General features: G+C 36.8%; 1 protein-coding gene across 1 annotated transcript; it reads left to right on the top strand.

The window, feature by feature from the left end:
* Positions 1–13,340: 13,340 nt before the first annotated feature.
* LOC106099795 (protein tilB homolog) lies at positions 13,341–14,780 on the top strand. Its single transcript, XM_013278459.1, has one exon. It carries the CDS (start codon positions 13,411–13,413, stop codon positions 14,692–14,694), a length of 1,284 nt encoding a protein of 427 aa, XP_013133913.1. The 5' UTR covers positions 13,341–13,410; the 3' UTR covers positions 14,695–14,780.
* Positions 14,781–14,910: the final 130 nt, after the last annotated feature.

Here is a 14,910-nt window from a genome sequence, read left to right as displayed (position 1 = left end):
TTTGTTTTTGGTGCATTTTGTTTTGTTTTTAGTGCATTTTGTTTTGTTTTTCGTGTATTTTGTTTGGAAGTCGGTTTTGTTTTTTTATTAATTTGTATTATTTTTTTAATTCCACGCGGACGAAGTCGCGAGCAGCAGCTAGTCTCTCTATACAAATATTGTAAAGAGGAAAGATTTACATTTTTGGATTTTTGTATGTACCTATTTAGATATCTCAAAAACTACTGGGCCGATTTAAAGAACTCTTTCGCCGTTAGAAAGGTAATTTATCTGTGAGTAACATAGGCTATATTTTTTTTAATTTCACAAGGATGAAGTCGCGAGCAGCAACTAGTACTTTATATGTACATGAAACATAAAAACTACTTTTAACTCTCTCAAATGAGGATGTAAAATATTTATATACTAGCTTTCACTCGCGACTCTGTTCGCGTGGGATTAAAAAAAAACAAAAGTGAGTAGCCTATGTGTTCTTCCAGACTATCCTCTACATCTGTACCAAATTTAATCGATATCTGTTCAGTCATTTAGGCTACAAACTCTAACAAACATCCATCTATCCATCCATCCATCCACCCATCCATCCATCTATCTAAACTTTTGCATTTATAATATTAGTATGACAGTATGATTAATATTTGGATATTCGTGTAATTTATTTACCTACAATAATGTACCAGGTGAACGTCCTGGTAAATTAATTGAAATAAAAAAGTATTATATGTTCGACTGCAATCGGGTTAAGCAATTAAATTGTTACTCTAATATTACATTTTTAATTACAGCCGCTAAACAAAAAAGAGATCATATCTCGTATGCAACGAAAGTTTATTAAGTTAATTTCATTTAAGTAGATCTAACAACTCTTGAGAGCTTTTGTACACCTGGTCAGTAGCTTTTATGAATAAGTTTTATAACTTTACATGCTTTTCGAGTATTTACATTTATGTAGTAAATGCATAGACAAGTGAAGTATTCATTTATGACGTCTTAAGAAATTAAATAAAATCGTTGATTTCGAATGGACATTGTTATAAGTTTCTTCAGGTTAACTTCTATTAATTCTATAACGCTAAATATTTAAAAAAATGTATTTAAAAGGCTATACAAGTAGTTACTTTAAAATCTGATTAATTTACGGCTGTACAAAACTTCGGTCTTGAAAAAGACATTAGGTATGTTTTATGTTGGTGAGTTTTGAGTGATCTTAACATCACATCGCATTTATGTCTCCTATTCATAATATTTAATAATTTACCAAATGTTTTTGAGCATCTTCAGATATTTAATAATTCACAGCCTTTTAGGAGAAAAGAGAGAACAAAAGCTTTTCGAGCGTTCGTGTATTGAGCGTGTCTAAGAAATATTGCAGCCACCCTTCCTCCTATATCATGTCAAAACATTGACATTTCGTAAATAAAAAAATCTCTAACCATAAATTTATAGTATTAAAAATCTACAGTAAAGATTTTTGAAAAACCATTTCTGGTTGACACCGGAAACCAAAAAGTATTTAACTAGTCACAACATTTTACAACAAATCGGAACCAATAACTCATTCCTAAAGTCTACAAAAAGTTAAAAACACAGATGAAAAGTACCGTGAAAAGGAACACAAAGTGTTAAGCATTGTTACTTCAAGTAGAGTCGCGTAGAGACGCAAAACGCACGCCATATTCACTATTGGCGCCCAGTTTTTATATAATGTAGGTGTCAAAAAAAATCGGTCGACAAAACTTCATTGAAGCATGGACAAATATTTTGTTGAAAACGGAACGCACGTGGCGTGGCCACACAGGACGTTGTGACGCCGTGCCGCATTGTGCAATATTGGAAAGCTGAATTTTACGACTTTTCGTTTTAAAACTTACGATAATCAAATCAGCGAGAGATCTGTCACACGTCGACCGTGAAATGAGGTGTTTGCCGACGACTGTAGCTTCGGAAATCAATTTCCCACAACGTAACATGCGAATACCCGAAGCGGAAACAATCTGGAACATTCTCTCTGATTACTAGCTATGATTGCTAATTTATCAACGATTTTTTTGAAATGAAATGAAAATGTATTTATTGCCACAAAGTAGAAATTATATAACAAAGACTTATTCTAAAGGTGACATATTCGTGGCAAAAGGTAGCCAGCTCAGCGTATGCAGGACGGACTAAGCCGTTCCTGCGCTGATTTTCAGCTGGCTCCTTCGCACTCAAGTAACATACATCTTAATCACTAGGGTAACCGGCCGTACTAATTTTCTTACATTGCTATCTTATTCACGCTACACGATATAAACAATAATTGGATATTTGTTTAATGCACCAACACTTATTAGCTTAAATACTCTTAAGCAATGTTATTATCATAGGAGCAGATTGAGAAGATAGAATAGAGTTTGCATTGACAATCATAAACATTTTCTGTAGTTTCCTTATCTTGGTTGAGTTATCAGATAAGATGTTTATTGTACTTTTATCTTATAATCACATTAGCTGTTGCTCGCGACTTCGCCCGCGTGAAATTAAAAAATAATTTAAAATATAGTCTGTTACTAACAGATAAATTACCTTTCTAATGGTGAAAGAATTAAAAAAATCGGCCAAGTAGTTTTTGCGTGAATCAAATACATACAAGAATCCAAAAATACAAATGTTTATGATATTAGAATAGGTATCTTAAATATACGAGCAGGTCAAATTTTTAAAGCTAGGAATAACTATTTTAAGTTTTGATTACATAATAATAATTATGAGTGCTTCCATTAGAGTTTTTTGACCGACTTCCCAAAATTTTTATTTTATTTTTTTTTTGCGTTATTTTTATTTTAATTTTATTTTTATGTTAGTTAACAAATATACTCTGTGTATTTCAAGTACATGGTGCTTGCTACGCACATAAACGCACATTCATCTCGCTGCTGTAACCATAAAATATCATAAAAAATATTGCGAAAGCGAAAGGAACATTGAATATTTGTATAAAGAATAAGGGAACATAAAAAAAGCTCGGCTGACTGTACGGGTGTACGAGTGTAGTGAGGAGCAACAAATCGCGCGCATTATAAATGACAAATGTAAGCGGCGGCGCGCGGTGTCGTGTTGCGCCCACCCGCGCGCCGGATTAGTTTCAACTTACTTCCCTCTCTGGGCTGCGCAGGCGCATTGCTTGCGCACCGAAATAGAGTGCGCCCTTTGCCCTGCGCACGCCTCGCAGCCACCGATACCTACTTTAAATAGAATGCTTATTAAAAGTACAAAAATAGAGTACTCTTTTCTAAATAATCACCTTAATAAATATGCACTTCTAAATAGCTTAAGTATTCAACTTTAGGATGTAAAATCACACTAGACTTTTTCTTATACATACGTAGTCTTTTGCTTAAAGAAACAAAGCATATAGGGGAGTGTACAATAGGTATATTATGTTTGCAGTTTATTGTCTGCTGATGGTATTTAGGTTAAATTTAATTCGCAGTCTACTATGTGAAGGGAGAGTGTTTTCTTGTCATTGTAGTATGGTAGGTATTAAGGTATTTTGTAATTGACATTTGGTCGTTCTCAACTTCACGGAGAAACTTCATAAAGAATATATCGTAAGATTATGAAGGCAGTGAAGCGCAGTCCGCCTCCGCGCAGCGTTGTTGCGGCAGCCGGTATACCGGTAGCAGCCACAATACAGTCTCAACAACGCATTCAAAGCTGTTCATTGAATAATTTCCAGTTAAGAGTATTTAAGCTTTTATCGAGGCACGGCCATAAATCGCTGCGCGGGCGCATAATCCCCGCCCGCGCCCCGCCGCCGGCCATAAACAGAAGTCAACGTGTCGGACTTATAAATCGTGCTCTTTACTATTGTATCTCACGCCACAATAATGAAGTTAGCTCGTTCGGGAAGAATTACGGGCCCCACGTGGGTGGCCGTCTCGTTCCGAAGCGAATCTTTACAGATTATTGCGTACGAATGTGTTTAGATGTTTTTTTCTGGTTAAGTTGGGAGCGGCCTGTCGGCTGTCGACATCCGAGGTCGCACAGCCGGTGAAAGGTCATTGAAAAAGCAAACCTTGGTCCCGTCGCGGTGTGTCACTGACGTGGTGTCGGGTTGCCAGGCCCCGATTTATGTGTTCTTTACGAGTAGAGCCTGAGGTCGGATCGATCCGAAGCAATAAATCATTTCCTCGATACCAAATAGACATCACTCGTTATGTGCGGCCATAAACGTCTAACAAACTCACGCCAAAATTGATTTCGAAATCGATAGATTTAGGATGGCGAAATTACGTACCAGGAACGACTATATATTTCGTAGTACTAAACGTTTTTATCACGTTATCACTCCACGATAATACATTTTAGTCGAAATGCATTCTAAGAAAAACAACTTAAATATTATACAGAACAACCAATATTTTAGTATATTCATATTCTCGTATTTCGATTAGAAGATAGACTTTTGAGTCCATACAACATTAGTTATTTTGTCATTGGAACCATTTTGGTTTATTCAATTTTCTTTACTACCTATGAAGAAATACAGTTAAGGCTCTAATAATATTGTAGAGTGAGCGTTCCTAATCCACCATATAAACAAACATTCCATCAGAGCACTAAAAAACTGATATATTTCACCAAACTTTTATATCCGTTCGCCTTAAGTTAAAATATATTACTTTTCTTTAGCACCTTTTGTATCTTTTAGTACGTTGTCCCCACTTTTATGGGTGCGAGGCGGTCCGTAAATCATTATAGTGGAAGTAGTGTACACTCGTAGACAATGCGCGCGCCGCGGGGTGCGGACGCGGCTGTGTGTCGCCAACCTAATGCAGTCACGTTTACACGATACCAGTTCCACTCAAGCCTATTGAAATTAAATTTCAAGTATATTATTTAGAACGGTGTGTACTGGCAGTTGACTAGAGTCTAGATAAAAAGAAAAAGCTTTCAGCTTATCTTATCCTGAAGACTACTTAAATTTAAATGTATTCTTAACTAACTTTCGCCCGCGACTCCGTCCGGTATTAAAAAAAAACAAAAGCCTATGTGTTCTTCCAGACAATCATCTACATCTATACCAAGTTTCATATAAATCTGTTAAGCCGTTTAGGCTACAAACTCTAACAAACATCCATCTATCCATCTAAACTTTCGCATTTATAATATTAGTATGATATAAACAATTTTATAATTCCTACAATTAGTAAAAAGTATTCGTCCTATAGTAAGATAGTTTCGTCCTAATAGTGCTTAAACATGATTAAACTAAGGTGAGTAAGTAACTTATCATTTTTGTTTTCGGTTTCTAGATTTTTAGTCTGTGCACTAGTATTTCAAATATCGTACGATAACAACGTATATATCGGAAACACTTTGTATCTTTATATAAAACCAGTATTTAGAAGTTAAGAATCTTCACACGGTAACTGACAATGATTGTACAGAGAACGTTGATGCGTTAATATTAAGCAATAAAATGGTTTATATAATTTGTACAATGAAAACAATTTTCACTTCGGAGCTGAATGTGGACATTACATTACCGATAACAGTTAATCCGAGACGCGCCAGCGTTGTAAATTAAACTTTATATCATTTTTAACGAGCGCCTCGAATTGTGTTTTGATTGCGGCGGGCCGGAGGCGTCGACAACTCGACACGATGATAACGCGACATCGGACAGTCGCCGCGACACAAAAAACGCACGTTTTATGGCCACACTCGCGCTGTACCACGCCGACCACGCGCCTACGTTTTATGTGGATGCCTACAACACACTTCTATTTTACGAGCTGCACACGAATCCAGCCTATGTTATGTTGCTATCAATAATTTTTAAGAGACATCGTTAATTGTTTATAAAACCACATGAAAACCTTGTAGTACTTTAATACTTATCACATTTAAAAGATACAAAAAATAGTTACAATCTAAAACTCAAAGTGTATACAAGAGCAAAAGGTAATGCCCCAAACAAACATAAATGACTTAACCTTAGTACTTAGAGCTGACGATTGTCGATTGTTTCGCAGCCACTGTTAAGATGCACATCTAAATATCGTGTTGTGTGTACACCTCCATATAAGCTTATAGAAATCAACGCGCCACTAATCAACAGTGGTAGTGCCCGCTTTAACATCTTAGCACAAATGGGCCGGCACGCCCGGTGTAATACCACGACCACACAGAAGACAGGCGTGAAATGGAAGCAATTCCGTGTTTCGTCTGATGAGTGTGGTGCCGGAGGCCTAATTTAAGTCCCTTTCTCTTTATCACCCTTTTCTTATAAGGAGAGGATGGGAAGGGGAAGTGGATTTAACGGTGGAGGAGATGCATAGGAAGGGGAAATATCCTCTTTATGTGCGTCTCCTCCTTCGTCGTATAAGAGTAGGCAACGCATCTGCAATTGCGGATGTCTATGGGCAGCGGTCGCTTCGCCATTTTGGCGGATTCAAGTGGCCCCTTGCTCGTTTGCCACCTTATGTTATAAAAAAAAATCATTGGTGCAATACTTTAGGCTTTAGTTTTTCAAAGCGCTCTTACTATTGGTTTTTAATTTAGTCATAAATTGTGACAAACTCCATAAAATCATAGCGTATCGAATAATTATTTTCTATTGTGTTTCAGTTACTTGTTTAAAAATTTTACAAATGATGGCAAAAATTACCCACGGTCAATTCGTTTAATTTGTTAGTCTATTCAAATCAATTGACGGTATTGATGTTTTGTTATCATTATATTATCATTATGCGCTGATTTAACGCTCATCGTTGTTTAATCAGCTTTATGTGCCGTGAAACGAGACCACAAAACACGTATAGAGCATCGAGTGATAACAAAAAGGGGCCATTAATCTCGCATTGTGTCCTTCTGACTCCGGGTTTGTTTGCTGACTGGTCTCTCTACCTTTTGTGGCAAACTATCGGGTGTGAGCTTACAATACGACAAAATGCCATTCAAATTATATTTTGACTATTCGTAAGTTATACACATCGTAAATTATGATGAAGTGAACTAACGATTTAGTATTTTTTTAATCATATTTATTAACAAATGAAAACTAAAGATTTTTAGGTATACAAGTCAAAGGCGAATTTGAAATCGGAAAAAGTTTTGCTTTTAAGTTGCTATTATTGCCAAGGATACTAGATAGTGATCCAAATATCTAGATCTAGATAGGGCTAAAGAGAAGATGCGTACCTTGTAGTGACATAACACAAAAAGAAAATCATAAAACTAGTGAGGAAGGTGATTTCAAATTGGTAGAGCTGAAATACCATTTTTTTTTCATGGAAAAAGCTTTGAATGTTGTTTTTTTTTCGAATTCATGCTACAATGTAAGTTGAACGGCGGCAACAATTAATCTCAAAGCACTTAAGCTGCCGGTGTTTACCGTAACGAATGTAACGTGCGTCAGGAGAGCGATCCTTCATCCGCTAAACACGAATTTGTTCGAACCAACGTTTCTTTTGAATCGTTTACATCGAACGCTCGTCCCCAGAGTACGTACTATGTTAACCATCATTAAGAGATACAGACGGATAATCCATATATTGAAAAAAATCATCTATACATTATTCACTCAATTTAATCAACTTTAATATAAAAGATTTTGTTACAATAAAACAACAGCTAAATTAAAATGCGTTTTTAACTAAACGTTTCCTAACTAATTCTTTTTCGCCTTGAAAATAATTCGAAATCCCGAGATATTTCTTACATCACAGGTTTTTTCAAATTACAGACATTACGCAGAGTAAGTTTTCAATATATATACAGAGAAGTTATCAACATATCCGTAATTTTATGTTTAGTGTGGCCACACTATCCCGCGCCCGCTTCTCATGCTCCGACTGACAGCGGCTGACGTGTGACGTGCATTGTCACTGTGACATGTTGACATTGTCAAAACTTGACTTCTGTCCGGATTCCGCATGTAAATCGTAAATACGGAAACATGAGTCGATCAATAGCAACCATCAGCACAATGCAACTACAAATTAAATAATAGAATAATAAAGTGGACCTTTAGCATGTTACCGCTACAGCTGCCAAGAATATTATCTGTTACTTCGTGGATTTTGCTGTTTTAATTCATTTTTTATTAAATTTAAAACCAAGAACGCATTTATAGTAATCCACTGTTTTTTAATTAAATTAAAATTTACGTATTTAAAAGCCAATATTTTTGCCCACGACTATTTTAGTAATCCCAAAGTTAACGCCAAAACAAAATCGTTGTCATCGCTTATTTATAATGCAAAGGAAGTTTTTAAGACAATTTTAGAGGAGACACAAGGGATAGAGCGACCCCTGGTGGGCACCCCGTGCACCGCCGACCCAGTCTCCAGCGGCGAGTCTTTCACCCAGACATGGTGACAAAGTGACAATTCAAACATTCGTTCCTTAATGTTGTTTAGGAACATTGTATGGTCGAACAAATGGATTTATTTATGGTCCTCTTGTCAGACCACGGCGGGCGTGCCGTGGTCCTCTACAAGCTGTATCATTTCCGGACTTAAGGTCGTGTACAGACACGAAATTTGTCAACATTTGTATATTGGCATGGCAATGTCTAGACATTGACAAAATTCCTTTGTAAGTGTGTATCAAATTCAATTTTGCTATTAAATGCCTTAATTGTTTTAAAATAGACGTGAATCGAAGGTTTAGAGACAGAAATTCTCTTAAACTTGTTTGTATAAGTTCTCTACAATCTAATGACTAATTCTTACTTCGTACTTATGAAAAATGTGAGTTTTTATTCGTACATTATGACTATAACACATTTCCTTCCTGAACCAATTCTTTCACTTCAAACGATACCAAAAAAAAAAACAATTCGTTGAAAATAAATTATTTTTTGAATTGAAAAACGTGACAGTTTTAAACATATCTTGGGGCTGAGACACGAACAATTCCAAATAAGTTACAATAGTAAGCTGCGTCTCGACTTAGTATTACTTTAATCCCTCGTAAGTCACACAATTATTGCATGTGTATTGGGGCTCGGGGCCCGCCCCTACCATTAGCTGGAGTCTCGACTCACCCCTCAGTCCGCGGCTAATCCGGTGGGGAAGTGACTAAATATCTTGTGCAAATAAACATTCGTACCGCGTATTGTGATCGCAGCGAGCGAGCTGTAACCGATCGGATTATGTGGCTCTCGCTATCAAATCATTCCCGTAATGAGCTCCAACAATACAAGATTTGCGACGCAATCTGCGGCCATGTGCTGCTCATATTTTAATGCCGTGTTGTGATTGTTTTATTTGTTTTAAGGGTGTACACGTATTGTGCATTTTGTTAAACAAAAGAGTATCGAAGCCTATGGAAAACCTTAAGCTTTAAAATGTCAGGCAAAAATATTTTAAACACCTATGTATGTATGTTTTTGTATTGTCGAGTCAAAACGGAGTTGATAATTTAATACCAATTTCATTGCAAACACGTCTACTTATACGAAGTCATATTACTAGTGTTCAATTAAAGGCGGAATATTGAAAAACAATAGGTAGCTGTCACATTACACCGTCGAAAACAAACACGTGTTTGTGAGGTCGTTGGTCACAGCCTCATAGCCTCACAGCCTCACGCCCACGCGACGAACAATACCAATCTATTATCATTGATAGACAGATCCCCGCCTCCTACTTGCCTACTATACCTTATTATGGTAATATTATTTCTTGTTGAATTACTAGCATATTGCAGAGAAATTATGGTAATAGAAATTATTAGTGGAAATGTCTTTTTTTATTTTTAGTGGCCGTTTAGCTCTTAGAGTCTCTTGCTTAGTAAAAGTCTGTTATTTGAAAAACGGTCAATATTAAGATGACTTTCGCAACATTGAGATTAGTTGCAAATGATTTTCTATTATGTAATGAAGGTAACTAAAATATACATAGGTATATCTTTCATATAGATGAATGGAATAGGAAATGTAAATTAGGCCTATGGCATATTATTAGGCGCCTATTTCGACGATTTGTACCAATTAGGGACATTGCTTACGGATTGAAAGGTTAAGATTGCTAAAATATTGGTACAAAATATTTAATGTTTTCAATTTCTTTTTCCTTTAAGCTTTAAACTTATTTTAAAAAAATGTTTATTTTCTGTGTAAATATGCATTACAAACATGGATACAATGGCACGGCTAAAGGCAAACGGTAACACATTAATTCCGATCCGTTGAGCACAAAAGGGGGGTGGCAGAGCGCTGTATTAGCATAAAACGTGTTGTTTTCGGAGGCCCAATCTGGAGTGACGATGCAGTCCGCACGGAGCCGACATGACTATTCATGAACGGCCCCGGTTGCAGCACAAATTTGAATAAATACAATTAACTTGTTTGTTTAACTTACAAACGCTGCATTCCTGAACAACGTAAAGTGTATACCTTCAAATATGATTAATGTTATAACAATGAAAACAACTTGTAATAATAATTATCTTAAAGTAATCAGTCGTATTCAACCTCTCAAATCATTCTTTCTAAATGAATGTTTTTTGTCTTACGAATTTCCTGTTTTAGTCCCTTGGAAATCTATCTTCTAGGCGTCTGATATTCATTTTCATATCACTAATATCTTTATTTTCATTGTAATAAATAAAATATAAGTAAGGGTTCATTAAAAACGAATAACTCTGAGCAAAACAACGCGGGGCCTAACGATCCTGATCTGATGAGAAATTGAAAACTATTTCGCGGCCTGGATCGTATTCAAATTGCAGTCGATAGATAATATTCGGCAGCGGCGGCGGCACAAAGGCGAGTCCGGCCCTGTTATTACCTCAACACCATCTCGCGCTCATCTAACACATTCCTTTTTTAGCAGACGCCTCTCTCTCCCTCCGACAGTTGTCAAAAGAAAGAGAGCCTCGCTCGTTTACACTAAACTCGTCTCGAGGGCGTTCCCTCGACGATTTATCATTTAGCGTCGCCTACAGACATTATTTGAAAGGCATTAAAATTGCGCTTGTGGAAAATTTGTCGGCATCGAAATTAGTACTGCGGCGGCGAGTGAATAATTTATCGCTTAGACCTCGCATCCCCCTCCCCTTAACCCTCTGTTACCCCGCGCAGGCTAATTACAATCACATCGACGTTGATGATGGTCTCACTAATAAATCGACCTCATTATTGTACTCCCGTACGTTGTACCAATCAGAGTTCAACAATTTACAACTAAATTACATTTACAATTTAAACTAACACCAGGACACAATATTGATCTTTTTAAATCTTAGTAAAAATTGAAATCCGAATATGCGTGATATTAATTTCTGATATAGTATAGATAGTTTCAACAACAAGCATTCCAATGAGGTTCAATTGTCTTCGAGATGTAGGTTTGCTGAGGAAGCTGTGAGGCGGCCGCCTGATGACTAGGTTCGGAGCACGGAGCCTGCGCGCCTTGTAATTTGACCTCCGACGGTAATTATTTACGTGAGAGTGCTCCGCGCCGCCGAAACGAATCGTTGATTGCACGCGTGCTCCGATGCCGCGACCAGATTGCACCTCACGCTCAGCAACAACGAACATCGAACGTTGAAAATTCGAAAAGCGAACTTCGAATTTCAAAAGAATTTGAATTTAGAACTTTGATTTTCGAAAATCGATCAATGATCATCGTCTGTCAACTATTATTTTTTTTAACATAACGGTTGGAAGAACTCTTGTTATGCGTGAAAATATATGAACTTTGTTCACTTAACCAGTTTAAAATCTCAGAATTAATGCGCACTTTACGTAATGTTATAAAGTTAATTGTTATTAATAAGAAAACAAAAACACAACTCTTAAATATTAAGAAACTACATTCCGCAACACATAATTAAAAATTAACACATTTCCGCACGCTAATTGCACGATACTGATCCAACAGTTCCCACAAGTAAAGCGAATAAACGAAAAAAACTCGTTTCATATTCCCTCAGATATTGCGGAGTATTAAGTTACTGAGAAATAAAAATACGTGAATAAAACGGATAAATCACATCTTATTAGCACGGCAATTTAACACAAGATAAGAAATAAGTGGAACGCAGCAACTGCTTACGAGAAAACTTTTTTTTTCGGTACCATAGTGTCGGAGTGACGACGGTTGTTTTGACTTGGCCTGACACTTTCGCGTGCAGCCACTGGGACGCTCTGCCCGTGCCCAGGGCCGGCGGCGGCGGCAGAGGCCAAGCGGACCGCAAAAAAATTGCCAAAGTATCGTAAAGATTTCTGTCACGATTAGTGCCATCCATGTTTACCGAATCAAATTATTCGGAAACGATTAAATGATTTACTGGAGCGATTAGCAAATGCAAAGGTGTTTTTCAAATGAAATTTTTTGTTTTACATTTTTCTCTGAAGTTAATGATGTACCGAACATATAGCGCCATCTGTTGGTGAGATGACACATCAAACACGAGAATGTCTGTGGTGTGACAGAAACATTTTACGCGCATACCGGAGCCGGCATTAGAATGCGGACACATTATATCGCACGATTTCATTTGACTATATTAATTCAAGTTAATAAATTATAATTTTATTTTCAATAATCTCGTAGGCCACTTACGGCTGGGTGTTTGTTTAAACAACAAAATGTTAAATTGGGCGCTTTCAATAAGTGTGCGCTGCGGGTGTGTGCGGCGGCGCCCCGCAGTGCCCCGTCGCTGAGCCCACCGGCCTAAACACACGCAGACCGCGGGGCGCCTCGCCTCGCTCACTAATAACACCGTCTTTCCCTCTGTCATGCCTTATTTCATCTCGACGTGTCTCGTTTTTTCCACGACTCAGTTTTTTCCCCGTCCCGCGAACCGAACCCGAACAATAGCAATAAAAGGAATCGTTGATGATAGTAATCCTTCATCCTCATTGTCTTTTGGCAGTTTCGTGGAATAAAATATGTTGCGCTCTCGCGACTTGATATCTGAACGTCATATTATAAATGGCGTCGTTTAAAATATTTTAATACCCGCTACGGCAGAGCGATATTAATTTAGTACGGTTGAGTTGAGCGGCTTCGCTGCCACTGCTGTGCTGGAATGTTAAATGACGGATTACCGACCTCCGAGATCGAGAGATAACCGCAGCCGGACATCTTACAGATTCTATCGCTGCCCTCCCCTCCCCACACCATTCTACATCTATCCTCTGTTTACAAAATAATAGTTCTTCCATAACTGAATACATAAACCTTTGAAACCGCTCCAAAAGGATATGACTTGACTGCAATAATTTTTCTTCAAATTGCACTTTAAACAACATAAACAAAAGATAACACAATATCTTCAAACTTTTATATTTTTAACCTACATTACAGACAGTCGTTGCTAAGAGACTGTTATTTCAATATTTTCACTATCGTCAATAAACGTCAAATAGCGTTTTACAAACCAAAGTGAACAAAGAAGTTTTATAATATGGTTAAAATAAGTGTAGAAATGGTGCGTAAGAAGGCGGAACATCATGACCGACTGTTGGCTCCTCTAGAAGAGATATCACTGCATCAAGAAAACATTGAGAAGATTGAGTATATTCAAGATTGGTGTCCGAAACTGAAAATACTTCTCTTGCAAAGCAATTTAATAGCAAAGATAGAAAACCTGAACAAACTCAAACACCTACAATATCTTAATTTAGCGCTAAATAATATCGAAGTTATCGAAAACTTGGATAGATGTGAGTCTTTAACTAAATTAGACTTAACTCTTAACTTTATTGGAAAAATTGTAAGCATCGAATCATTAGTTGGGAACTACAACCTTCAGAATTTATACTTGACTGGAAATCCTTGTACTGACTTCGACAATTATCGTGACTTTGTAATTGGAACTTTACCACAGCTTTCTACTCTCGACGGAGTTGAAATCGATCGATCGAACCGCATCATGGCGCTACAAAATCTTCCACTTATAAGATCTGATATTTTATTCGAACAACAAAATTATCTATGCCAACGTCAAAAGCAAAAAGTAAGACTAGAAAATGATATCACAAATAAATGGGAAAACGAATACAAGGATATGGATCCTGAAGAAAGGAATAAAAAATTTTGGGCCGAAAAATGTGAGCACGCACCCGAAGTACGCTATGAGATAGAGCATATGCGACAATTAAAACTAAAGAGTGAGGAACCAGAAAAGAAGGAAGAAAAAAAGCCTATCAAGTTATTTGCACCCGATGGCCGACCCTTTAACATAAATCAAGCGAAAATAAAATTCTTGTTCAGTGACGCTGAGTCTGATAAATTCATATTAGATTTGGCCGTGTACAAACACTTAGATAGTAGCCTCCTTAATATAGATGTCCAAACGAATTACGTACGGGTTACTCTCAAAGGGAAAATATTTCAGCTCCATCTACCGGAGGAAATAGAGACTACCAACTCCGTAGCTGAGCGTTCACAAACAACTGGCCACTTAGTTGTGACGATGCCCAAAGTTAATGGTATCGTCAAAACAAAGATGGCGTTGAAATTGAATTCACAAAATGAAATATATCGAGAACGGGAAGAAAATCTAACAGCTGCTACAGGACAAAGTAAAAGGGAATTTCTGGAGATTGGACCAGCTGATGAACTTCTTGACTTTACTAAAATTACGAGAAAGTCAAATCCAACCTATGTAGATTCAAGATTTAAGGTACACGAAAAGAAACCTTCGCAGAACTTTGTTGACGATCCTGACGTCCCACCACTTATTTAATAAAATAATACTAATTCAAATAAATACGTATTTAAAAAAGGATTGGTAATTAACTGAAACAACCACTAGTTAAACATAACATATAATACTTTTATAGGAAAAATATAGCTTTTTACATCAAATTTTATAAAAGCTTTGTGGTTTAAATAAACTCAAAGAGAAGATTCATTACAGACAAGCATACATTTTATATAAATAATTTCTTAAAATCTACAT

The sequence above is a fragment of the Papilio polytes genome, unplaced genomic scaffold, assembly GCF_000836215.1.
Source record: "Papilio polytes unplaced genomic scaffold, Ppol_1.0 DF824102.1, whole genome shotgun sequence".
Taxonomy (NCBI): domain Eukaryota; kingdom Metazoa; phylum Arthropoda; class Insecta; order Lepidoptera; family Papilionidae; genus Papilio; species Papilio polytes.
The sequence above is the reverse complement of the archived record's forward strand: the minus strand, read 5'-3'. Positions and strand labels throughout refer to the sequence as shown.

Bases quoted from the DNA above. Each gene is read 5' to 3' on its own strand.
- LOC106099795 (XM_013278459.1), top strand. From the start codon at position 13,411: ATGGTTAAAATAAGTGTAGAAATGGTGCGTAAGAAGGCGGAACATCAT.